This window comes from Tursiops truncatus, chromosome 4 (assembly GCF_011762595.2).
Source record: "Tursiops truncatus isolate mTurTru1 chromosome 4, mTurTru1.mat.Y, whole genome shotgun sequence".
Classification (NCBI taxonomy): Eukaryota; Metazoa; Chordata; class Mammalia; order Artiodactyla; family Delphinidae; genus Tursiops; species Tursiops truncatus.
The window spans coordinates 56,762,935-56,789,247 of record NC_047037.1 but is presented as its reverse complement, the minus strand read 5'-3'; the positions used below and the strand labels follow the sequence as shown (position 1 = coordinate 56,789,247).

The 26,313-nt window shown below is 44.0% G+C and overlaps 1 protein-coding gene and 1 non-coding gene across 3 annotated transcripts in view; one reads left to right on the top strand and one right to left on the bottom strand.

The window, feature by feature from the left end:
* USP13 (ubiquitin specific peptidase 13) overlaps positions 1-25,486 on the bottom strand; it is a 120,466-nt gene extending 94,980 nt beyond the window's left edge. The window contains exons 1-2 of one of the 2 annotated variants that reach the window (XM_073803921.1): positions 25,144-25,486; positions 1,455-1,580 (exon numbers count right to left, since the gene is read on the bottom strand). In XM_073803921.1, the coding sequence (XP_073660022.1) occupies positions 1,455-1,580; positions 25,144-25,311 (294 nt within the window). In that variant the 5' untranslated portion in view covers positions 25,312-25,486. The remainder of the gene's footprint in view (positions 1-1,454; positions 1,581-25,143) is intronic. The other variant, XM_019946299.3, reaches the window with a different exon arrangement.
* On the top strand, positions 5,399-5,577 carry LOC117312273 (small nucleolar RNA SNORA81). The gene has a single exon (XR_004526530.1). It is a non-coding gene; the product is annotated as a small nucleolar RNA SNORA81 (small nucleolar RNA).
* Positions 25,487-26,313: the final 827 nt, after the last annotated feature.

The following is a 26,313-nucleotide window of genomic DNA, read 5'->3' as shown; positions in this document are numbered from 1 at the left end:
TCCCTCCCTCCCTCCCTCCCTCTCTCTCTCTCTCTCTCTCTCTCTCACACACACACACACACACACACACACTTCTTTAAAAAAAAGTATTAGAAGAAATATCTCTATGATCTTGAGTTGGGAAACAATTTCCTAGACAAGCTACAAAAAGCACAACTCATAAAAGGTTAATAAATCTAAATAGATGAAAATTCAAACCTTGTGTTCTACAATGTAATTCATAAATGAAGTAAAAAGACAAGCCACAGACCATAAGAAAATTTTGTATATAACACAAATTTTTGGTATCCAGAATGTAAAAAGAACTAACCAAACTTTTAAGAAAAAGATAAACCCATGGAGAGATAGGCCAAAAATATAATAGGCAAGTCAGAGAAGAGAAAAGGAGACTGGCTAATAAACGGATGAAAAGACCTTCAACCCTCACAGGAGGAAATGCCAAATATTTAGATGCCACTTTACAACCATTCGATTGGCAAAAATCAGAAGTCTGACCAAGCACTGGTGAGGGTGTGGGGAAACACTCATAATCATGGCAGACTGGAGTGTACATTGGTGCAACCACTCCAGGGAGGGATTTAGCAATAACCAGTAAAAAGGAAAGGAAGCACACTCGTGAGCCAACACCGCCACTTCTAGATTCATTTCTGAAAGAAATCTTGCACACGTTCCCCCAAGAGAAATGTATAAAAATGTTCATTGGTACATAGTTTGTGGAAGAAAAAAAAAAAGGAAACAATCTAAATGTTTTCATCAATGGGAGAACAGAATAATAAATGACCAGGTACTCATAAGACGGAACACCAAACAACTATTGAAATGAATTAAGTACATCCGGATGCATCGAAACATGGATAGATTCTGTTGAAGGGGAGAGCTCCAGGCAGAATTACAGGTAGCAGTACGATAATATTTACCTGTATCTTTAAAACACAAAAAGTCATACTATATATTGCTCATGAATACCCACAACTAAATAAAATATAATGACAGGCATGGGAATGAGAAACAGCACATTCACAACAGAGGTTACTTCTGTGGATGGAGAGGACCAAAAGGGACTTGAACTTTTAGGAAAGCTCTCTCACTAAAAAAAAAAAAAAAAAATCTGAAGCAAAAATATCCAAGTTTTTTTTTTTTATTTCTGATTTTTTTATCCATGAGTGTTTCTGGCATTATTTTCTGTACTTTTTGACTTGATTTTTTTTTCCATCAGCAACCCATGTCTTTTTTAATAACTCCGATCAGAGGCTTAGAGGAAGAGAAACATAGAACTGGTTAAGTTAAGGTTTGGGAAGTCTATGAATTTCTGCCAACAGTGCTAGTTTTGTTTCCTATCATCCAAGAGAATGAGAAGTTATGTGGGCATAGTAAAATCTCCATGTGATGAACCCCACTAAGACAACGTTACGGGGAAGATGTCAAGGCCAGTTCTCCCAAAGTGTGCACCTCACCTCACGCACGTGTCTCTTCAGGTACATGTAGACACTCTGTCCAGTTTTTCGAAAATGTCTTTCCACATGCTCCCTTCCAAAGGCCAAAAATGTATTCATGCATACATAGAGTCCACCTTCAGAATTCTAGAAGAAAGAGACAGGTTACATTAGTCAAGTAGTCTAGACACAGAAAAAGGGAAGGGGAAGGAAGGCAAATGATGACAAACAATGAACACAAAGTCTGGCCATCGTAGTCATCTCCAGTGACCTCCGAGGGCTCACGGTCACCCAGAGGCAGCTCCCGCCACAACCCTGGGTTCCCGGTGCTCCCAGACAGCTGAGCACGGTCTCACAGGCAAGCAGATACTCAGAGGCCTTGGGAAATAAACATGCCTGCCTGACTCTCCAAACTGGGGTAAGGGACAATCACGGATAGAAGAACGTTGGCAACTGATCCAATGACCGTCACTTCATAAAATAATGTTATTTTTTTACTTTTATTGAGGTATAGTTGAGTTACAGTGTTGTGTTAATTTCTGCTGTACAGCAAAGTGATTCAGGGCTTCCCTGGTGGCGCAGTGGTTAAGAATCCGCCTGCCAATGCAAGGGACATGGGTTCAAGTCCTGGTCCGGGAAGATCCCACGTGCTGCAGAGCAACTAAGCCCGTGCGCCATGACTACGGAGCCTGCCCTCTAGAGCCTGCAAGCCGCAGCTACTAAAGCCTGAGTGCCACAACTACTGAAGGCTGTGAGCCACAACTACTGAAGCCCACATGCCTACAGCCCATGCTCCGCAACAAGAGAAGCCACCGCAATGAGAAGCCTGTGCACTACGAAGAGTAGCCCCCACTCCGCAACTAAAGAAAGCCTGCGTGCAGCAACGAAGACCCAATGCAGCCAAAAATAAATAAATAAATAAATTTATTTTTTTAAGAAGTGATTCAGTTATACATATATATATTCTTTTTCATATGCTTCTCCATTATGGTTTATCATGATATTGATTATAGTTCCTTGTGCTATACAGTACACCTTGTTGTCTATCCATCCTATATATAATAGTTTGTATCTGCTAATCCCAAATTCCCAATCCTTCCCTCCCCCAACCCCTCCCCCTTGGCAACCACAAGTCTGTTCTCTATGCAACGACCATCAATTTAATGGTTCATCATTGTTCTTCCTCATTGGTCACTGCAAGTCTCCAGAACATACAGTCTTTCTATCCTTTTAGCAGGACAGGATGCTTCAAAGATATTGTTCCCTTCCTTTGGTGATGCATATTTGACGGTACCCATTAATAAATAACAATTCAAGAAATAAATAATAACATAATAAGTAAATAATAAAAGATGGGAGTCCTCAAATTATTACATGCCTGATATGTGCCAGGTGCTTTGCACATATTATTTCTAATCCCAACAATACTGCAAGCTGCTAGTATTACTTCTATTTTATAGTTTAAAAAAAAACTGATAAGTCACTTGCCCAAGTTCACACAGCTTAGAAGTGTCAGAATTAAATTTGAATCTATTTCTCTTTTATCCCTCTCTGCCATACTTCAAATATTATTTAGTTATAGACATACTGCTACAATGAACAGGCAAGGATATTGTTCACATTTAAAATACTTGATTTTCAGGACTTCCCTGGAGGTCCAGTGGTTAAGACTTCGCGTTTACACCGCAGGGGGCCCGGGTTCCATCCCCAGTCTCCCTGGTCGGGGAACTAAGATCCCACAAGCCCCAAGACATGGCTTAAATAAATAAATAAGATACTTTTCTATCCCAATTTCCTCTCTCCTTTTCTCTCACTTTGCTTAATGTGCTTCTCCATAAACTTAGCCTATACAATTAGCCATCCTTTCCTCAATGGAAATGGATTTTTATTATGATCCTATTAGTCTCACCCCTCCAAATAATTCTTTAAAAAACAAAAATTTTAAATACCTGTTAGAATTTGCCAACAAACACCTACCAAAATTCCTTACAATGAATTTTAGTAAAGCACAAATTACAGTATCAAAAACAGACACTGATGGTCATTACAAATATATGAAAAATAATTTTTAAAGTTCCAATAACTCAAGATTGTTTATTTTTTTTAATTTCAAATAAAATTTTCCAACATCGTATCTATGATTTATAAGCCAGACATAAAGAAGGCTTGTCACAACAAGAACATTATAACAGGGGCTTCCCTGGTGGCACAGTGGTTAAGAATCCTCCTGCCAATGCAGGGGACAAGGGTTTGAGCCCTGGTCCGGGAAGATCCCACATGCCACAGAGCAACTAAGCCCGTGAGCCACGACTACTGAAGTCCACACACCTAGAGCCCGTGCTCTGCAACAAGAGGAGCCACCGCAATGAGAAGCCCACGCACCGCAATAAAGAGTAGCTCCCGATCGCCACAACTAGAGAAAACCCGCGCACAGCAATGAAGACCAAACGCAGCCAAAAAAAAATGACATCACTAGAATAAAATTAGAGAAGTTCTTCAACTAGGGGCAACACATTACATTCACCTGATCAACAGATTAGATAAATATTTTCAAAAGATTTTTTAAATAAACATATTCTTTTGCATAGCCATAATCCTTAAGAAAAAAATATTGCATCATTATAATGGTCAGCTATTCATTAAGCCCATTAAATTGATCATCCCATAGTGTGATTTAAATAAAAAAGAACAACACTTCCATTCTCTTCCAACAAAATGTAATTCGATCAAAAAGAACTCAAACCAGAAGATATAATGGGGGAAATATGAGATTTGTAAGCAGAGGTCCTAAACTGCCACTACTTAGCTCTGTTGCCTAAACAGCTTGTCAGATAGTCTCTGGGCTTCAGTATTTTCCTCAATAAACATGGCTTTAGCAATAATTCCCAAGGTTTCGTGAAGTTCAAAGGTGATGAAACACCCTCCATGCTATAAATTATTACATAAACATCGATAATTATTTATTACGAGCTAAAAGGTCTGTGTGCTACGTGTATCTCCTATTACCACAAGTATTTTATAATTGGGGGGAGAAGCAGAAGGAAGAAAAAAGTGAGCCTGACAGCTCACTTTTGAGGCTGGCGATAACAAATATTAATCTGTCAGAAAATGTAGTAGGCAACTAGTGGGAGAAGCAAGAAATTAGCAAGCAGCAGAAGAAAAACATTCAAGCATAGCATTTTTCTGAAGAAAAATATAGAATAGCTATGTGATGCGAGAGTATATAATCTCTAAAATAATCATACAATCTTTGCTAACTTCATTGCCAAGAATTTTTTACTTATTAGGGAATTTGATAAAAATTTAATATGCCAAACATTCAATCTCAAATCTCTGGAGTCACTTGATATCGTCACAAAGTCCATAATCAAAGAAAAAAATGCTTTGGCACTCATAGATGACCCCACATCGCAAAGGATTCTATTACAAACATCCAAGGACATCTTCCATCCCACATATGGGCTGGCCTCGGAAACAGCATATGCCCCTCTCTAGCGGCTCTGAGATGGAAGCACTGCCCAAGGGACTTCCCAGAAGTTCTAAAAATTCAAGACACACTGAGACAGGAAAACTCTTTTAAAAGCTACCCCATATAGAACAAAACACCCCAGTCTAATGATCTACACTTTCTTCCCTCTTGCCTCATTATTGTCTAAATATTGGTCCTATAAGACTCTTTCACATACAAAATCAATACTCCATGCCATGTGCTCTGAGTGGCTTCTCTCACTAGTGATGACAAGTCTGTGCTGACACATCTCAACCAGATTCCTTTGTGACCAAAGCACAGAGACTGGTTTATAGCCTGGGATCAGAGCTAAGCTAGTTGACTCTTAAGAGTTTTCAAATCCTCACCCTCATCCTCTCATAGACCACCCACACCCGCACTAAGATCACTGCCCCAGAAAGCACTATAAAGCACTTGCCTTCATGTGGCCAATAGTGCAGCCAAGAAATCAGGAAGGACCTTCTTGCATAAGTACTGCTAAAACTGCAGAAACCAAGGATCACATCTTGGTTTTTGTAATAATGCTAGCAGAGTACACACAAGAAAAAAGTAACTGCGCTAGATGGTAAAGACGGGGATGAACCACCTCTTCCTTAATATCCAGTGTCTTTTGTCTTAAGATTTGGTGTGATATGTCTTTAGAAAAAAATTAAAATTTTAAATGTTTTAAAAAAAGAAACCAGGCAGGTTAGAGAACCGTACAAATTGACAGTGAAATGTAGCTCAAAGAATAAGAGGGCAGAATACAAACTAATGCATTTTTCAAGTAATAGTGGTAGAGTGTTTACTAAAATAGATTACAATAAAATTCATATATATTGGGCTAATTTTTTAACAAACGGTAGCATAAGAATGGAGATTCCAAAAATATATTCATTCTATGATAATTGCTTAATATACGTCAAACCACAAGATACACAAAAATAAGGGGGGGGGGGTAGAAATCACTAATAAAAGTTACTGGGAGAGTTACACAGCAGTATAGAAGAAAATTAATCTAGATACATGTCTTACACCAAACACTATAACGAGGTCCAGACAGATCCAGGAGAAAAGCATCTAAAAAACTAGAAAAAAGAGCAGAATGGCATATTTATCCTACTTGTGAAGGGGAAAGTAATTTCTGGCCAAAAAAATATATAATATCAAAAGAGATGGAGTAGTTGAGTATAAAAATGTAAACACTAAAGAACAAGTTTTGCATTACAAAATATAAGGAAACAAACAGAAAAGCAACAATAACAGAATGCGATAAGACGTAAAGTATAATGAAGAAAAGATTATATCCAAACCACGTAAAAAGTGATAAAATTATTGATATAAGATGTCAACATTCAGGTTCAACTTGGTAAGAGCTCGCTGTTGTTTTTTTAAAGATCGTTTAGTTTTAACTGTAAGAAAATACTAAAATCAAATCATCATCACTACCTCCTGAAGTAAGCAATTAAAACAATCTCGAGGCAATTATTCACCTACTAAACTAGCAAAAAGTACACAGCCTGAAGCCGCGGAGAAAACCTGTATATTTACTCCCACAATATAAATCGGTTCCACCCTTCTAGAGAGCAATAAAACTGTGACCTTTGACACAGTATTTCTCCTTTGAGTATGACCGCAGGAACCCAACAGTAAGAGAGAGGGAAAAAAACTAATTTGTACAAAAATATTCACAGATGAACTATTTATAATAGGAGAAAGTAGCAATGGCCCCAAATAGAGGAACTAAGAACTTGAGACATATAAACACAACAAATACTGTAACATTATTTAAAATGACAAATGTATGAATTCTGTGTAATTGCGTACAGAAAATATGTATAGAATTGTGTATAATGTACATACAAAAAATAATGTTCATGGAAAAAGAACACATACTGATGGCAAGGAAGAAAAGGGAGAGGGGAAGGGAGGCTGTACGCTGACAAAAACCTGAAATGAAACTGGAACAGATCAACGGTTTTATACTTATTTAAGTTCCTGCCTTGGGGGTCCTCAGCCTCGCCTCCCATTACCTTTGTGCTTGGTCTAGAGTGGTGTTTCTCACACTACTGTCGTGAAGGACCAGGTTGCTTCGCTTTGTCTTGTATTTTGTTTTGCTTCTATTCATTAAGGAAAGATACATGGTCCTGGTGGTCCCACTGCACGTGGCTAGTTCTCAGCTCCAGCCAGGTGTGAACTGACATGTGTAAGCACCACAAAACCCAAATGGGTCTATATCCTGTTCAAACAAACTAATCCACTGCTGATGCACTTGGATGTGGCTTCAATGTCAAGTTGCTATAGAAATTTCTAAGCACCTACTCTCAATGTTTGTGCTTATCTCATGGCACCAGTCAGCTGCCCACACTTCAAGTAGCCCTGGTCTAGAGCTAGGTGAATTGCCAGTTCTGAGAGTCTCACTGTCAGGAAAGCATCTCTTCAAGGACCCCCAGGGACACCAGGACAGGCCTGAAGCCTTCAGAGTAGCCCATGTCAAAATCAGCTGCACATGTTACCGCCTGCACATCTGCAGACACTGCCCAGGTCCCACACCCATCTATCAACCTGCCAGCCTCTGCCCATGACCGATTCCCACATCCCTCTGCTCATCCCCCTGTGCTGATGGTCCTTAACACCAAACCCACTTTCATTTCACAACTGTTAGCATCTTGTTCATTGAAATCTGCAGCTGTGAGAAATCCAAGCTTCCTTCATTTGGGGTCACCACATTCAGAAGCTGAGCCACACATGCATTTGCTCGTTGAGGGCAGGAGAATTGTATCACATTCATTACTGAATTGCAAAAACAGTACCTGAACGGTGCAGAGCAGGACTGGACAAACATGGAACTGCAAGTTTTGTGTAGTTATTTGTCACTTAGTTACACAGTTTAGTCTCTCTCTCTCAAACCGGTCCTCAGTGCTCTCCCGATCTGGATTTAAAATACACTGCACAGCACGGGCTCGATTTAAACTCTTTGGCATAGCTAAACAATGGGAATCATCAAAAGAAAACCGATGGCCAGGCATAGAAAAACAGACTGAGGCACCAGCAGGAATACTCACTTTTCAGGTTTGTTTGGCTAAAGTCATGCTCTTAGCAACATGGACACCAGAAATGCACTGTCCCAGCTCTCCTGCCTTCCATAACCAAGCCAGCCTCACATGGTTCTTCAAGACAGCAATGCTGTCTCCACAACCCCTTCCCACCATGGACCCTATCTGGCTCCTACTTCCAGAGGCCACCCAGCCCAGAATGACCAGTGTGTGCTTCTCTGCATGGTCTTAGCTAAAGAAGATTCTAATTATCATTTACATGATGCACTGAACGGAAACGTGACCAAGATGCAAGACTTGATTTCGAAACCTGAAATTACAAGGAAGTCAAGAAATACCACTCAGGGCTTCTCCAAGGCTCCATAACAATTCCCTCTGTCAACTTCTCCCACCCCACGATCAATCTGTAAAAGAGAAGTGCAGCATTAGAAGCCCAGGCATTGTTTAAATCCAGTCTTCAATGCATTTCAATACAGATACAAGAGATACAGAGCCATTCACTTATTACTTTATGTTGGATGACTCTGCATACTACTCAGAAGTAACATCAAGGACAAAATCACCTTGTTTTACACTGCTTGCCACTTGAAAGAATATTAAAACACTGGCGAAAATAAAGGTCAAGGTTACAACATGTTTCAGAGGAGCAAGTGAACAGTCATTTTAAATAAAAATACACCACACTGTCAATCAGTAGGTGTTTGAAGAACTTTGTTTACGACAGCGTGTTCTTGGAGACCAGCCTCCGCTGGGAAACAGGAAGGGAGAGGGAGCCTGTGTGGGCTGCGCACTCAGGAAACAGTGTCCCGCGTAACCCTTGTTTGTATAACATCAGAACAGTGTGGAAAACAAGTGGTCATTGCCTCAAAGAGAAACATGATGTAGGTAGATGGAGTCACAACAAATCCATGACACACACACCCATGCACAAGGGAGACAACAAAAGGGACAAGAACGCAGTATTTCCTAGAACACTGATTATTTTTAAAAAAAAAAAAGAGAGAAAAGAAATGAACTAAAATAACTGCTTATAATAGTGAAAAGAACTAACCCCCATGCTCAAGAACAGATTTGCTTAGTAATTTACGGTACATCCATGAAACGTAACACTTTTTCAGCCATTTAAAATTGACTTGGGATGAGTATTTACTAATAGGAAAAACGTACATAGTATTTTTGAGTGAAAAAAGCAAATAACAAAAGAGTGTGTACGATGTAATATACACAACATGTACACGCTCCACGGCACAGGATGTCGTAACAGCATCGGGAAATAAGGTGTGATTTTTTTTTTCTTCACATAGTCTTTTGGCATTTTCTAATTTTTCTTTAGGAACATGGATTCACTTTTTATTAATAAAAACAATAATATTTTTCTTAACTGAAAGTATTTAGAATCCAAAAATATATGTGGAATAGAACAGGCAGTCATTCAAATGTTTCCTTTTCTTAAACCAAGCTTTCCTTAGGCTTTCACAACTTCACAGCTTTAAGGGTCTGGATATTCTCGCTGCTCCAAGTAAAAGTGTGGTTTGAAATAACTAAGAGATTATCTCGAAATGAGTAGCTAAGGAAACGTGGAAACACACAAGTAAAAGAGAGGTGATTAGGAAGGCAGACAAGAATGTGATTACAACTGAGAAAAATGAAGCTAATCAAGGACACTGTACCCCAGTTGGATGCCATCTAAGTTTACAGGCGGGGATGGTCTGTGCGGAGTCTGGAAAAGAAGCGATGAGAGAGAATGAGGCTGTGATGTCTTCTCCGGGGGCAACAGAAGGGGGGCAGGGGGATGTGGGGCAGGAAGTTTATTCAGCAGAGAGAGAGACAAGCAAGCTTGGTGTCCTGATAACATTTACATCCTAGCAAGGAGAGACAGAAAATAAACAGAAAGAGACATAAAAGATAATTTCCGGCAGAGATAAGAGTGATAGAGGAGCCTGAGGGTGGAGACCAGGGAGTTGGGGTCTTGATACAGTGTGATGGGGGTGGAGCATGGGGGGCTCTCCAGGAGGGCTAGATCTCAGGATGGGGGACCAGGCAAGCAAAGTGGAAAGAGAACCCTCTCTAGATGAAAAAGCATGTACAAAAGCCACAACTCCAGGAAAAGCCTGGCTATGTCCTCAAAAGACAGAAAGAAACTCAGGGTGCTGGAGTCGAGGGAGAGGGAGAAGAGGTCTGCAGAGGCAGGAGAAGTGCAGGATGCAAAACCACTGGAGGGTTCCCAGATGAGAAGCGCCACAATCTGATCTACATTTTTAAAGATCACTCTGGGACTTCCCTGGGGGCGCAGCGGTTAAGAATCCACCTGCCAATGCAGGGGACACGGGTTAGAGCCGTGGTCCGGGAAGATCCCACATGCCATGGAGCAACTAAGCCCGTGCGCCACAACTACTGAGCCTGCGCTTAGAGCCCACGAGCCACAACTACTGAAGCCTGTGTGCCTAGAGTCCGTGCTCCGCAACAAGAGAAGCCACCGCAATGAGAAGCCCGCACACCACAACGAAGAGTAGCCCCCGCTTGCCCCAACTAAAGAAAAGCCTGCGTGCAGTAACGAAGACCCAATGCAGCCAAAAATAAATAAATAAATAAATTTATTTTAAAAAAAAAGATCACTCTGGCAACAGGAAGAGAATTATGGGGTGAGGACCCAGAGAATATCCAAGGCTACTGTAAAGTCTAGACCCACGCTGTCCAGTACAGCAGCCACTAGGCATATGTGAATGTCTCAATCTAAATTAATTTAAATTAGGTTAAATAAAAAAATCAGTTTCTTCATCGCACTGGCCGCATTTCAAGAGCTCAGTACGCAGTCACATGTGGCTAGGGTTACCATACTGGGCAGTGCGGATGTGGAACAATTCCATCATCCCAGAAAGTCCTTTAGACAGCCCTGTCTAAACAAGGCAACACGGCACCTTAGCCTCTGGGGGTGGCAGAGGAGGCAGCGGGGGCTGGGTTGCTCACGGCAGAGATGGGGACACTGGGGTAGAGTCAGTCTATAACTTTAGGGTACAGCCCATAAGCATAGAAGACAGAATAGCTGTAGAAGTGTGTGGGAAACGGCAGAATTGAGGTCAACCCCTAACTGCTTTGATTCATTACTTCATAAGACTGCCCACCTCTCTCTGCTTGACTCTTGCTTTCATCAAGCAAGCATCTGCCTATTAATCCAGCCTCTCGGATACTTCCATATCTGAACGGTACATATGAATATTCCAATGGCTGGAGCACAGATTCTCCAGTACAATCGGGCTTCTAGAGCAAAACAAACAGACGACAGTTTTAAAATACAAAAATTAAGTACACGCAGACGGGAAGCAAATGTGCAGTCAGAAAGTAAAACGGGGACATCCCTGGTGGTCCAGTGGTTGGGACTCCACGCTCCCAATGCAGGGGGCCCGGGTTCGACCCCTGGTCGGGGAACTAGATCTCACATGCATGCTGCAACTAAGAGTCCGCAGGCCACAACTGAGAAGTCCACATGCTGCAACTAAAGATCCCACATGCACAACAAAGATCCCACGTGCTGCAGCTGGGACCCAGCACAGCCAAAATAAATAAATAAGTAATAAAAATAAATAAATCAAATTAAATTTAAAAAAAAGAAGAAAGTAAAACAAAGTTCCAGATCAAGTGCAGCAAGCACACAGCCCACAGAAAGGGGAAATGTGATAGAGAAAAGCACTATCAAAAAATAGGCAGTGGTTGAGAGTCCGCCTGCCGATGCAGGGGACACGGGTTCGTGCCCTGGTCCGGGAAGATCCCACATGCCGCGGAGCGGCTGGACCCGTGAGCCATGGCCACTGAACCTGCGCGTCCAGAGCCTGTGCTCCACAGCACAGGCTCCACAGCGGGAGAGGCCACAACAGTGAGAGGCCCGCGTACAACAACAACAAAAAAAAAATAGGCTGGGGGACTTCCCTGGTGGCGCAGTGGTTAAGAAGCCGCCTGCCAATACAGGGGACACGGTTCGACCCCTGGTCCAGGAAGATCCCACAGGCCGCAGAGCAACTAAGCCTGTGCGCCACAACTACTGAGCCTGCATGCCACAACTACTAAAGCCCACGTGCCTAGAGCCCGTGCTCTGCAACAAGAGAAGCCCGTGCACCGCAACAGAGTGGCCCCCACTCGCCGCAACTAGAGAAAGCTTGCGCACAGCAATGAAGACCCAAAGCAAAAATAAAATAAATAAAATACAGAATACAACATTTGCAAAATCCAAAACCTTGGTTTCAACAGCAAATCCACAGAAATAAATTTGTCCAAATCAGATAAGTAGAAAAAAAAACAAACGCATATAATCCCAAGAGACTGCAGGCCTCTGCTAAATGTTGATAAATCATGCTTGTGGCCATGAAGTGTTAAGAAAAAATAGACATGTTAATGCAGTCATGATTCTTCTAGTTTGCTCCAACTTTGACGTTCTCTCTGCAGAGAACTCCTACGCCTTACAGCTGCACAGCCTGGTCCCAGACGGCTAAAGGCACAGTCCGAGCAGCAAGGTTTTGACACACTATAAATTTACTGTTCCACTGAGGCATCATTTATTAACTTTTTTCCTAAGTATGAAACTAAATCCTTGCTCTGGGTATCTAGAGCAATGAGGATGCTGTCACCTGAACAGCTGGGAAGGGTTTGGGCAGGACACGAGGAAGAGCAGCTACTACGATGCTCAGAGGACAAATGGGCAAAATAAAAATCGTCTGAGAATGAAGACACTGAGGTGAGCATCTTCAGCAGCACTGAACTGAAGCTATAATCCATCTAAGTAATTCCCAGCTTACATCTAAAAAACAAAAAATGTGAAACCACCTTGTCAAAGGTAAAAACCTCTTATAGTCTTTTCATATTATTTTTAAGAATAGATGGCTTTCTTCAGGATGCATTTCCCCTGATAAACTATATTAAACATGAAGATTAGGTTTCCAGGCTAACCCATAAAAAGTCCATCAGTATGAGCTGAAGCTGAGTATGAATAACACCCCTGAACAGAGCTCCCCCCAAAGGAGCCTAGCAAACACTCAACGCCCAAGGCTTTTGCTACCAGACAGAGCCTCACAAAGAATTACCAAGTACAGGACGTCCCTCTGTGGCAACCCCAAGACCCTATAAATTCCATTTCACCTTCTTCTCGGAGGGATCCCCCCACTACCTCCCACTAAAGAGAAGGATAGCAGTAAGTAGTATTCCACGGGCAGCCATGAGTACAACAAACGCTGCAAGGTAGGTAGTACAGAAGGGAAAACCAAGGCTTAGAGAAAGTCAGTGAAATTAAGGCACTTGCTGAAGTCCTGTTTCTATGAAGTAGTAAGAAGGGGGGCGGACCGGGACCCAGGCCAGTCTGGCCCCCCAAGTGCTACTGGGTTCAACTGAGAGGCAGATGTCGTTTTGGTGGCAGGAGCTAGGTGGGCGGCTGGCAGTAAGCACAGGCCATTGTAGGGGCGTGGGGAAAAGAGCAGTTTCTTCCTTTATTTCAAGGCTATACCATTCCAAGAAAGCAGAAGGGAGCCACCCCACTGAAGTGAGTAGCCTGGGCCGGGTGCTCTGTCAGGCTTTCCTGCAAGAGAGGGGAGAAGCTGGAGCAGGCCCTGACAGCTCCACTCCCCAAACTCAGAAGGGCAGCCAGAGGGGACTTCCCCGGTGGTCCAGTGGTTAAGACTTCGCCTTCCAAGGCAGGGGCTGCGGGTTCGATCCCAGGTCTAGGAGCTAAGATCCCACATGCCTTGCGGCCAAGAAACCACAACATGAAACAGAAGCAGTATTGTAACAAATTCAATAAAAGACTTTAAAAATGGTCCACATCAAAAAAAATCTTAAGAAGAAAGGGCAGGACACCCAAGTCCTTGGAGTTAGCCTTTCCAGGCTGACAGCTCCCTGACAACAGCAGCGGCAAGACGCTAGGGAAGCAGCTGTAGGGTTTGACGGCCTCCACGGTGCACGCACCCTCATCAACTTCAGCCATTAAACTGGATCTATCAGTGGTCCCGCTCTGCTGGTTGGGGTTCTGGAGAGAGAGCCCACACCAGCTGAGGCTGCTTCCAAGGCCTCAGGCTGGAAATACTGCCCCGGGCTCCTGTCTGAGTTTCTCTGGAACTTGGGCCAATCGGTGGGAGGGCCAGAGGCCTGTGCCAGTCGCTGCTTCCTCAACAACCTGGGGGGCAAAGATCCCAGGAGCAAAGAGGTGGGGCCCTGAGGTCCATCAAAAGGAAGGGTTACTCACACATCCAGGGTCTCTAAACTAGAGGCTGCCAAACTCTGCAATCCGAACCCTGACCTCTGAGCTCCAAGCCAGTCAGTCCCCCCAGTTTTCCCTGTGGGCGCCTCACCTTCCTCATCTATGACCTTGATACACTCCACCTCCCAGGGTACCGGCTGTGAAGTCATCTTTAACTCCTCCCATTTCTCACCCACTGCATATTCTGTCACTAAGTTGAGCCATACCTTTCATCGAAATCTCTATCGAGTTTAGTCCCAACATCCCACCATCTCTATCCCCACTGCCATCAGGAAAGCGCCCCCCTCTGATATTACAAGAGGCTCCTAGTTGAATTCCGATTCAAGGTCTCCCTACCTCCCAACCTATTCCTCATTCCACTTCCAGAACAGCCACACCAAATAACCACGGCCTCATGCTGTTCCCTTGCTCTTAACTGGCCTGCTCACCCGGTCTAAACTTATCAAGACAATCTCCTTCACAACCCACAGAAGTCCCAGCCTTGCTTTCCAGTTTCCCCAGTAATCCTCTCTTCCATAAGCCAGTGAAGGCTCTCATTTACATGCCGAGATTGGTGCCACCCCCACACCTTTGTCTCCCCTCCTCCAAAATGCCACCTTTTCAAATCCCAACCAGTTGTCCAGGCCAATAACTCTTCTAGACTTTACTGATTGCTCCTGTGCCTGAAATCTCCAGTCACACGTTACAAGTGCCACACGGTTCAAAACTTAAATATCCTATAAGTGCTTCAGGGTCTAACCTGATGACATATCAGGGCTTACGTCCCATCTCTGTCACATACTGAGATGTCTGTACATGTCTTTGAACAAGCTACCTAACTTCCCTGACTCTCAGTTTCCTCTCTGTAAAACAGGGCAAAAATAGTGATTATCATTTATAACAGGTTACAATTGTAATTAAATGAGATGTTATATACAGAAGTACCTAGGACAGTACTTGACTCATTATAGACACTCGAAATCGGTGCTCACACTCCACTATGATAGAAAGATCCAGATCATACTCTCCTTTCCTGTGGTCCTCTGTTTCTCTCCTAATACTCACACGTTCCCAGTAGCACCTAGCACAGTCCTGGGGGCATAAGAGGCACTAAATAAGTATTAGTACTTGCTAATTAACACAAAACAAAATGTTTTATTATTTATCTTATTACAGGAAGCACATACTATTCTGCAACATCTCTAGTCTGGAGTCACGTTCAGATTCATTAAATTCTTATTATTGCCTTGTCCTGCTGTTCCAGCTCTAAAAATAGGTGCTCTCGTCCACATCTGCCCTGCACATGGGGACAACGGGTGTCCTGGGCTGATCATGAGCAGCAGTACAGAGGCCTGGGCAACACCCACAGACACCAGCTCTCTTGTCACCTCCCCAAGGGGCACCATGTGTGATCACTTCTACCAAGATCCTGGAGCATCTAGAATCATAATACACAAAATACTCAGCAAGTACCCAAGACACATTTCCCTAGCTTTTCAAGGGTCCAGCTTACGACTTTCCAGACAATATGATAAAGTAAAAATACGGCATTGGTTATTTTTTGTTTGTTTTTTGCGGTAGGTAGGCCTCTCACTGTTGTGGCCTCTCCCGTTGCGGAGCACAGGCTCCGGACGCGCAGGCTCAGCGGCCATGGCTCACGGGCCCAGCCGCTCCGCGGCATGTGGGATCTTCCCGGACCGGGACACGAACCCGTGTCCCCTGCATCGGCAGGCAGACTCAACCACTGCGCCACCAGGGAAGCCCGGCATTGGTTATTTTTAATAACATTTTTATTCCAAAATGCATGCTCATGATTTTTTTAAAACAGAAAAGATAAAGCCTTACTAGCACAGGTTCCCAAACGGCACAGTTTTCAATCCTTAATTCTCTAAGACCTCAGCTATTCTGTGTCTTCAACAATCGGTATCCCAACCAAGATAGAGATGGACAAAGTGCTTTGAAAGCACAGGAAAATAATTCTCTAACGCAGCTTGGGGGGTGTGGGGAAGCCCCCAGGAGAACACCTGAGCTGGTTTTTAAGGATCGGTGGGGTTTTCAGGGAGTGAGGGGTTGGGAGAGGGCATTCCATTCCAAGCACAGGCCAACGTATGGAGGGATGAAAGCATGGGGCATCTGAAGAACACAAAGGTGCTAAGGGACAACACTGGCAAGGAAAGTTGGATCAACGTGGTAAATTGACTTGTTTGCTCTGTTAGAAAAGTCTGAACAGTGCCACTGAAAATTCCTAGGCAGGGAAGACATAAGACCCATGTTCTAGAGAAACAACTGGGAGTGCAATGTGACAGATAAAAGGGAGGCAAGGTGGTCAGTTAAGAGGCTTCTGCAAGAGTCCATCCAGGCAAGAGGTGATGAGGGCCTGAGCCCTGGCAGTGGAGAAGGAGAGAGGAGGCCAAGCCGGAACCTGGTCACTAATGGAAAATGACATAAAAGAGACAGGGATACACCTATGTCCACAGCAGTATTATTCAAATAGCCAAACGGTGGAAGCCACCCAAGTGTCCACTGATAGCTGAATGGATAAACAGAATGTGGCGTATACATACAATGGACTATTATTCAGATTTAAAAGGGAAGGAAATTCTGACACATGCTACAACATGGATGAACCTTGAAAACAAGGTAAGTGAAATAAGCCAGTCACAAAAGGATAAATTCTGTATGATCTCACTTACATAAGGAACCTAGAGCAGTCAAATTCATAGAGACAGAAAGTAGGATGGTGGTTGCCAGGGGCTGGGAAGAAGGAGGAATGGGGAATTATCGTTGAATTGGGAAAGAGTTTCAGTTGTGCAAGATGAAGAGTTCCAGAGATGGAGAGTGGTGACGGTTGCACACAACAATGGGAATGTACTTAATACCACTGACGTGTATACTTAAAATGGTTAAGATGGTAAATTTTCTGTTGTATTTTACACAGCTGTTTAAAAAGAGAGAGAGGGAGAGGGAGGTAGAGTGGATGGCATTGTACATCTCCCAGCCTGGGGCACTAAATGAATGGCAGCAACTTGAACTGAGCTCCAGTCCACAGGAAGAATGTAGTGGAGAGAAAAGAGAATTCAGAGATGCACAGATGTCCAGGTTCAACGTGAGCTGAGAATACAAACTCTCCAAAGGCTCCCTGACAGGATCAGCAGCATCTCTTACATTCCCAGACTCTAAAAATGACACAACTTTAAAGGGTAATTAACTGCTCCCAAAAAGAGCCAGCAAGTGACTTCTTGATTATTAGATTAGAAAAGCAGGACTCTAGGGTACATAGGGCGGATTACATACATATGTCAATTTCACCCCTTTCTGAAACCCAAATAAAAGAACACTTAAGTGATTTTTTTAAAACATAAACCACAAACCTGGAAACTGTGCTGTAGATGGGTAAGCACTAAAAAGACTAAGATGAGCTAATAAAGCCGAATCCTATCCCTGCAGGAGGAAAAGCCAAGATTCTATCTGATTTACACCCCAAAATTTCCAAAAGACTCCAGAAAACTCCAGGTTACTCTGAAATTGGGGTAAAAAGGAGCTAAAATAAGGAGGAAAGGTTGAAAATCTATGTAGGTACCACTCAGCGCCCCAAATCCCTCCTGTACACCAGCAAACTACTGATTTATTCTCTAAAGCAGGTAAAAACAAAGGATTCAGGTCTGTGGGACAATGGGCTCAGTTAAGAATAGGGGTACCATAATACATGGAGAATTAGACACGTATGTGTAATGTACATGTATCAGGACAGAACGGGTTAGAAAATACAAACTATTCTAGGTATTTCAGGCAGGAAGGGATTTACTACAGGAAATTAGAGGCTTACAGAATCATGGGAAGAGCTATGAGAGCCAAGGTCAGAGAAACTACCACTCAAGTTCAAGAAATCAGGATGCACAAGCATCATAAGCAACTGAACAGATGATCCCAGCTCCCCCATGACTGATGTGTCTTTGAGTCCCAGAAGGACATTCAGAAGCTGACTGGAAAATCTCACATCTGCATTGTGAATTGTGCAATAGCAATAGCGGCTTCTCCTTCTCTTTCGCCTTCCAAATCTCTCTGGCAGAACCAAAATCAGAATCCTGCCATCAAAGGATTCTGGGAAATGCAGTGTCCATGTTCCCAGCTCCTGCAACATGGGAGAAGGCTTAGCAAAACAGGGATAGGGTTGAGAACCAAGAGACAATATCCAGCTGGTATTCTATACCCATATGCTGAGACCACACTCATCCTCTTCTGCTCAGCTCCCCTGAGTCCTGGCAGACAGGTCTTCAGTTTCCAGGCAATAGATGACAGAAGTCTCCTAACCCGTGGTCAAAGGAAAAAAATCAGGATGCTAAAATGTAAGGTTCCCCAAAGAAACAGCCCAGCCAGATGATCCTACAGTAAAGCTGGTATTCAAAAGAATAAAGAATTCTCATCTCTAAAAGAGCCAATAATTTGAGCCCAAGTAGTCGCAATTGTTTTCAAAAGGAGTCAAATTCTCTAAATTTTAATTTGCTTTAAGAAGAATGTATGTGTGGAATATGACATTATGGTTGCACTAAGATTAACAATAAATTATTCAATCACCACAATGTGAAAATGTGAACCCACAAAGACCTCAGTGCAGGTGGGGTATGTCACTGGAGTAACCAGTTGTACTTGCCTAAACTCTAGAACTTTGGTTTCAAAGTATGGCCTGGGAACCCTGTGATGCCCCAAGACCTTTCAAGTGTTCTGGGAGGTCAAAACTATTTTCATAATGAACTCATTTGCCTTTATCACTCACATGCTCTCATGAGCATTTTTCAGAGTCTATGTGACATCCGATGACATCATCACTCTAATAAGCTAATGGAACGGAAATTGTTTTAAGTTTTTCTGTCTTAATTTCTAATATGGTAAACGTCAATAGATAGAAACCACATAAAAGCTCTTTGGGGTCCTCAAAAATATTTGAGTATAAAGGAGCCACAAAGCTTGAGAATTGTTGCTGTAAAACAACTTTTTAGTTAGTTGATTTTGGAAGGGAACTTTTGATATGTGAAACCAATTAGACTTAGTTTAAGTTTATATCTTCCAAGAGAAAAAGAAAAACAATCTGTAAGTTCCTAAATTTTGCTCTACTAACTTATATCTGCTTATCCATCAGGAGGAGGATTTTTCCACATAGACCCTAAATTAAATTATTTTTTTCCCCTGGGAAACAACTAAACACCATGATAGCAAGTCTCATTGCCCAGAAGGCAGCATACACAGCACAATAGTAAAGAGCAGTCCCTACAGGGACTCAGATACTTGTACACCACTGATCACAGCAGCTTTGTTCATGATAGCCAAAAGGCAGAAACAGCCCAAATGTCCATTGACAGATGAATGGATAAAGAAAATGTGGCCTATACAAAATATAGTATAATTTGGCCTAAAAAAGGAAGGAAATTCTGATACATACTGCAACATGGATGAAGCTCTTGAAGATATATACTAAGTGAAATAAACCAGACACAAAAGCACAAATACTCTGTGATCCCACTTATATGACGTACCTAGAATAGGCAAATTCATAGAGACAGAAAACAGAACAGTGGTTACCATAGGCTGGAAATGGGGAGGAAGGGAAGTTATTGCATCATGGGTATAGAATTTCAGGTTGGGATGATAGAAAAGTTCTGGAGATGGATGGTGGTGATGGTTACACACGATGCGAATGTATTTATGGCACTGAACTGTATAATTAACATGGTTAAATTGGTATAAATAAAGAATAAAAAAGCAGAGATTCTAGAGCCAGATAACCTGGATTCAAATCTCAGCTCTACCACTTATAGTTTGTGTGACTTTTGTGCTTCAGTTTCCTCATCTGCAAAATGATAATAATATACATCATAAGGTTGTTGTGAGGATTACATGAGTGAATATATGAATAAATATATGCTTAGAATGCTGCCTGGCAACTAGCAAGTGCCCCATCACTGGCTCTCAAACTTTAGCACGGGTCAGGATCACCTAGAAAGCTTATTCAAATACAGATAGCTAGACCCCATCCCAGAGTATCTGTCTCAGTGGGTCTGGGATGGGACTCAAGAATTTGCATTTCTAACAGGTTCTCAGGACATGCTGGCACTGCTGGTCCAGGAAGCACACTTTGAGAACCACTGCTCTGTACAAATATTAGCTGTCATTATTATTATTAGCAATGTCTGAGGTAGTACCAGGCAGATCGATAAGTACTCGTAGAAGGAAGGACAAAAAGACAGAAGTACACTCCTGTGTCGCTCCTCTATTCACAGAATACTTCACTTCTGGTCACCGAATGTGAGGGGCAGGGTGGACCCCTCAGGAAGCAATTCTCCAGCTCTCTGTAGACACTGAGTACCCCACAATTTAACTCAGCTCTGACACTACCTAGAGACACCATCACATTCCACAGGTTAAGGGCTCAGTCCCACAAGGCTGCCTCCCCCTGCCCCCCTACTTTAATCTTTTTTTTTTTTTTTTTTTGCGGTACGCGGGCCTCTCACTGTTGTGGCCTCTCCCTGTTGTGGCCTCTCCCGTTGCGGGGCGCAGCCTCCGGACGCGCAGGCTCAGCGGACATGGCTCACGGGCCCAGCCGCTCCGCGGCATGTGGGACCTTCCCGGACCGGGGCACGAACCCGCGTCCCCTGCATCGGCAGGCGGACTCTCAACCACTGCACCACCAGGGAAGCCCTGCCCCCCTACTTTAGACACCAGTTGCAAGTCCAGGTTATCACCTGTGCTTCTGAAGGACTGACTATAAATAGTAGGTGCCCACGACCCCCTCCACAGGTTCAATTAATTTGCTAGAGCGGCCCACAGAACTCAGAAAAACAACTTACTTACTGGATTATCAGTTTATTACAAAGGATGTTAAAGGATACCAGTGAACAATTAGAAGAAGAGATGAGCAGGGCAGGGTATGGGGAATGGGGCGTGGTGTTCCTGTGCCCTCCCAGCACCCTCCAAACCCCACAGTTCAGGGATTTTTGTTGTTGTTGTCTTCATTAGATAGGCAAGAATGACTAAATCATTGGCCACTGTTGATTATGTCAATCTCCAGTTCCTCCCCTCCCCGGAGGTGAGGAGGGGCTGTAAGTTCCTACCTTCTAATCACTTGGTTGGTTCCCCTGACAACCAGCCCATTCTCAGGAGCTTTCCAAAAGCCCCTAGCACAAACTCAGGTGTGGTTGAAAGGGGATTGTCTAAGGATAACAAAAGACACCTTCATGGCTCTTATCACTTGGGAAATTCCAAGAGTTTTAGGAGCTCTGTGCCAGGAAAAGGGTCAAAGACCAAATATATATTCCTTATTGTAAATCACAATATCAATATTGTAAATCACAATTTCATATTTTCCTACAAGTAGATGATCTCAAAGCCTTTCCCGCTGGATTTTGTTTCCCAAAATAAACAGACTGTATACCAAAGCCCTTATCTCAGTCTTCAGTTGACCCCAGCTGAGACAGGGCATAAGGTAAGCTCCCCACTCTCAGACAGGTGGGGAGGGGCATAATTAGCACCAGAGTGGCCCAGCTCCTCTCCTACCTAATGCTTTGTACCAAGTAGATGTTTTAGAACTACAAGTTAAATGGGTAAAAGAAAATAAAATGATGGCAAACTATAGAAGACAGACTATAACTGCTGTGTTATAAGACACAGACCCTAAGTAATGTAGGCTTCAGAGGAAAGGATGAAGTTTGAAGCAGAAGACAAATAGAGGAAGGTGGTCCTAGGAAAGGAAATGAGCCTTAACACACTGAAGACCCAGAGACTGGACTCCCCAGAGCTGACAACCTAGAAAGTGAGAAGAGGTGGGACAAGGTACATTCTGATGAAGGAAGGGCTCAGTAACTAAGGAGATGAGAGTAGATTTTACATGGTGGTTCATGAAGGCTTCTGAGCAGAAGTATGAACCAATTTCCCCACTCAACCACACCAAACTTTCTACGTAACCACTGACAACCAAACACCTGGGCTTACAACATGTGATTAACTCTCTTTTATCTCTTTCTTTTCTTCCTATGGTGATTACTAATTGGCCAGGCGCACTTTACATATTAATTTACTTAATCCACAAAGCAGCTCCATGAGGTAGGTTCTATGATTGTCCCCATTTTACAGATGGAGAAACTGGGGCACAGAGAAGTTACACAGCTGGGTGACAGAGCTGGGATTCAAACCCTGCCAGTCTGGCTCTCTCTTTCACATCTGTCCCCACAACAAAGTAACCACTTTCTACATGATAACCCCACATGATTCCTTTCCCAATGTTTCCCATATGTTGTATCCTTACCATTTGCAGAACCCGTAACCACAGATAATTTGTATATCTCCTACACGTTCATTGAGTTCCTGGCATATATACCAGATGCTGCACCAGCTGCTGGGAATACAAAGATACAAAGTCCCCATTCTCCAGAAAGGTCCCATCACAGATCTTGCAAGATGAACCAAGTTATGGAGAGGTGAACTACAGGTCGAGGTGAGAAGGTGGGCCTGGGATGAAACCAGATTGGTAGGTGAAAAAACAATCCTCACCCATCCCAGAAGAGCTGTTACTTGAGCTGGAATGTTGTTCTCCTATTTATTTCTATGCATCTTTATCTAAGACCATTTTCAAAAGTATCCAATGCAAGGATGACTATTTTTTCCACTCAAATGGTTTTGGTCCTTTGTCTACCACAGTCCTATAGCACTGGTGGATTAAAGTCTGCTGTGTTTGGCACCAATGGATTTTGCTCTGTATGGTTCTTATAGCCACGCATGTATGAGTTGACACATAGTAGGTGCTCAAGAACCCTTATGGGGTTCATGATGAAGTGTTAAGGACCATAGGGAAAGATCTGGAATTATCATGCACTGTGCTTTAATATAATTTGTTATAAAACCTTCTTTCTCTTCCTCCCTTGAAACAGGAAATATACTGATGCACCGGCATTGTAAATAAGCCTAGTCTTCCCCAAAGAAGTACTGTGATATAAATGAAATCATCAGTTTACACTGGACAAGATGCTTCTAGAATAGCGTTTGGCACACAGTAAGCTCCCAATAACTATTTGTGGAAGTGAATTAAAATAATAAGCTTGGGCTTCCCCGGTGGCGCAGTGGTTGAGAGTCCGCCTGCAGATGCAGGGGACGCGGGTTCGTGCCCCGGTCCGGGAGGATCCCACGTGCCGCGGAGCGGCTGGGCCCGTGAGCCATGGCCGCTGGGCCTGCGCGTCCGGAGCCTGTGCTCCACAGCAGGAGAGGCCGCAACGGTGACAGGCCCGCGTACCGCAAAAAAAATAATAAGCTTTTTTTTACACCTGCCTTACACTATAATGTGGCAAAGACTTCCAATAACAAAGTTCGTAAGAAGAATTTGAAGAGTAACCCGGATCAAACAGAAAAAGCAGTTTTACGCACTTCACATGTGTTATCCTAAAAGAATTAGGCTACTTTCTTCCTGGAGTTCACAATCTGCAGATGGCTTAAATTAATTAGGGTCATCCCTCTCCACCTTTAAAAGCTATTAGTGGAAACCTGCCCAACACTAGACACAAAATCTGAAAATGCATTTTCAAATACTTTGTGGATAACAGGATTTAATGACACTGCTGACCGTCACATTAACTAGTGTGATCACAATACGCTAAGTATTAAATATAACCATTTCATTCCACTCTACACAGACTTTTGAAAGAAAAAAATAAGTAATGAACAAATGAGATGTTTATCCCCCAAATGATCTGGAATTAACAAAAAAGAAAAATTAAATATCACAGAGGATACTAATTCTGGGACTTCAGTGTATACAAAACAAAAAGGCTTTGAAATCAGCTGAAATCAACTCACAACATAATAAAGGATACTTTGGAACATTTGCCGCTCATTTGGTTGTGTTTTTTTTCCGCCAACAATACATAATATGAATAAAATGTGTTAGACTATTGTTGTGAAACCTACCTCAGTCCCTCCATCCATGCACCTCCCTTTTGCATTGAGATCTGCCCAGTGACACATGAGCTCTAAAGTGGGTGGATAAAAATAACCTGATCCTCAAAAAGACATGATAAACGCCAGACAGCTGAGTCACTTTGAAGCCCATTTTGACTCCCGAAAGGGACATTCACCCTCCTTTTCCTTCTCACACTTACACATACAACCTGGTGAAAAACACCACCAACAGCCCTAGGTGGAAGGCGGTGATGCGTCTTCACTTCCCCCTCCAGTCTCTGAGGTCACGACTCGCGACTGAACTTTTAATAATTTATACTATTGCATTTCAAAGTGACTCATTTAGAGGAAGAAGCGGAAAGGCTTAAGGAAACCGTAGTAATCCAGCAGACCCCCTATTTCTGCTGCCCGAGTGTAAGCACCCGAAGGTTTCTTCTGACATTCTGACGTAAAGAAAAGGAGTGGGGAGAAATTTAAAGTGGAGGGAGAAAAGATCAGAGAGTAAATCATAATTGACCAGGAGTGGGAATCCCTGGGCAAAGCAAACGGTCCCGGAAAGAGAAGGGGGGAATCAATCTCGTCCACCTACGCGCCCTCCGCTGTCGCCCCAAAGAGGACGAAAACCATCTGCAACGTACAGTTAAGATCAGGGAACTCTTCGACTCGATCTACCTTTCAAACGGTGGCGGGGTTTGGGGCAAGCTTCTAGGTACTGGGGCCCTGGCAGCCTAAGAAGCCTGGCGGAGCAAGCCACCGCGGCCGCCCAGTCTTTGGCCTCAGCAGCCTTGGGGCATGCAGCGCCGGGCACCCAGTAGGCACTCACTAAGTGTTTGCTGAACTGCAGTGCCCCTGAGCCAACTCTGGCGCCCGGCGAGGAGGTCCCCGGCTGCCACTGCGCATCTTCTCCCTCCGCTTCACGTGCCGCCGAGTTCGGCTGCTCGCGGCCGCCCCAGGCAGCCCGCACCGCGACCCTCCCCCGAGGCGCCGCCGGCGCCGCCGAGCCTCACTTACGGGGGAGTCGTAGGAGAAGGCGCACTCGTTCTTGTAGACCCTGTCCCCGGACCGGGGCACGCGGATCGTGGGCATGTGGGGCACCAGCAGCTCGCCGATGTCTCCTGCAGCCATCTTCCTATTGCCGCTGCCGCCCGGCATGCCGAACAGGGCGCCCCGGCGCTGCATGGCCGCGGCGCGCACCCAAGCGGAGCGGAGCGCTGGGTCCGCCCGCGGCGGCGGCGGCGGCGGCTGCTGGCTGCGCGGGCGACTGGAGCCGAGCCGGGAAGGGTGGAGAGAGCGGGCCGCGGGGCTGGAGCGGGCACGGGGGGCCTGCGCGTAGTGGCGGGCTGGTGGAAGGGACGCTGCTATTTTTAATCCAATGGCGAATCGCCGGCCCAGTTGCAGCGTCAGGCGGGGCGCTGGGGAGGGCCAGCCGCAGCGCGCGGGGAGGGGGAGCTGGAGAGGGGCCTTGCGCCGTGGCCCGGCTCGGCGCCGGGGGCGGAGGGCAAGACCCCGGGCCGCAGGCTCGGAAGTCGTGAGCATGCTGCGGTGGGGCACCACCTCCGTGTTTTCTACCGTAAATCGTTAGGCTGCGAAGGGACAACTCCGAGGCAACCAACACAAAGAGCAGGATTTGAGGTTTTAAAAACCGCTTGCTTTTAAAACATCTGAGGATAACAGCGGGGACTGCCCCTGATTGGGTAGGGGTGGAACTTGAGGTGCAGATCTAGAACCTAACGTCGGGCCCAAATCTAAATTTGTTCTTTGCACTTCAGTGTTAGTCTCACTAAGCCTCATTCCTCACTTTTTTAACATCTAAATCTCGTTAGAAGAGAATAGAGTAGGATCCAGGAAGGATAGATGTGTATTTTTCCAATAATACAGATTTTTCTTACGTATGGGGCAGGGGTATATTTTTCTCTACCTTTGGAAAGTCTTCTGCGAGATTCGAGGTCTCCGCGTTCAGCATTCAACTGACTGATTTGGGATCTTACGTGCACACATGCATCTTCCCTGCCTTTGCACGTCCAATTCCTCAAAATAAATAATAAACAGGGTTAGGTTGGGGAGAATGCGGGGTAATAATCTGCAAACAGAGCAAACCTCACAGCATACTCTCATTTTCTCCAAAAAACTCTTAAAATACAGGTTCAATTCCATTGAGCTTCCCTACCTACACCCAACTTA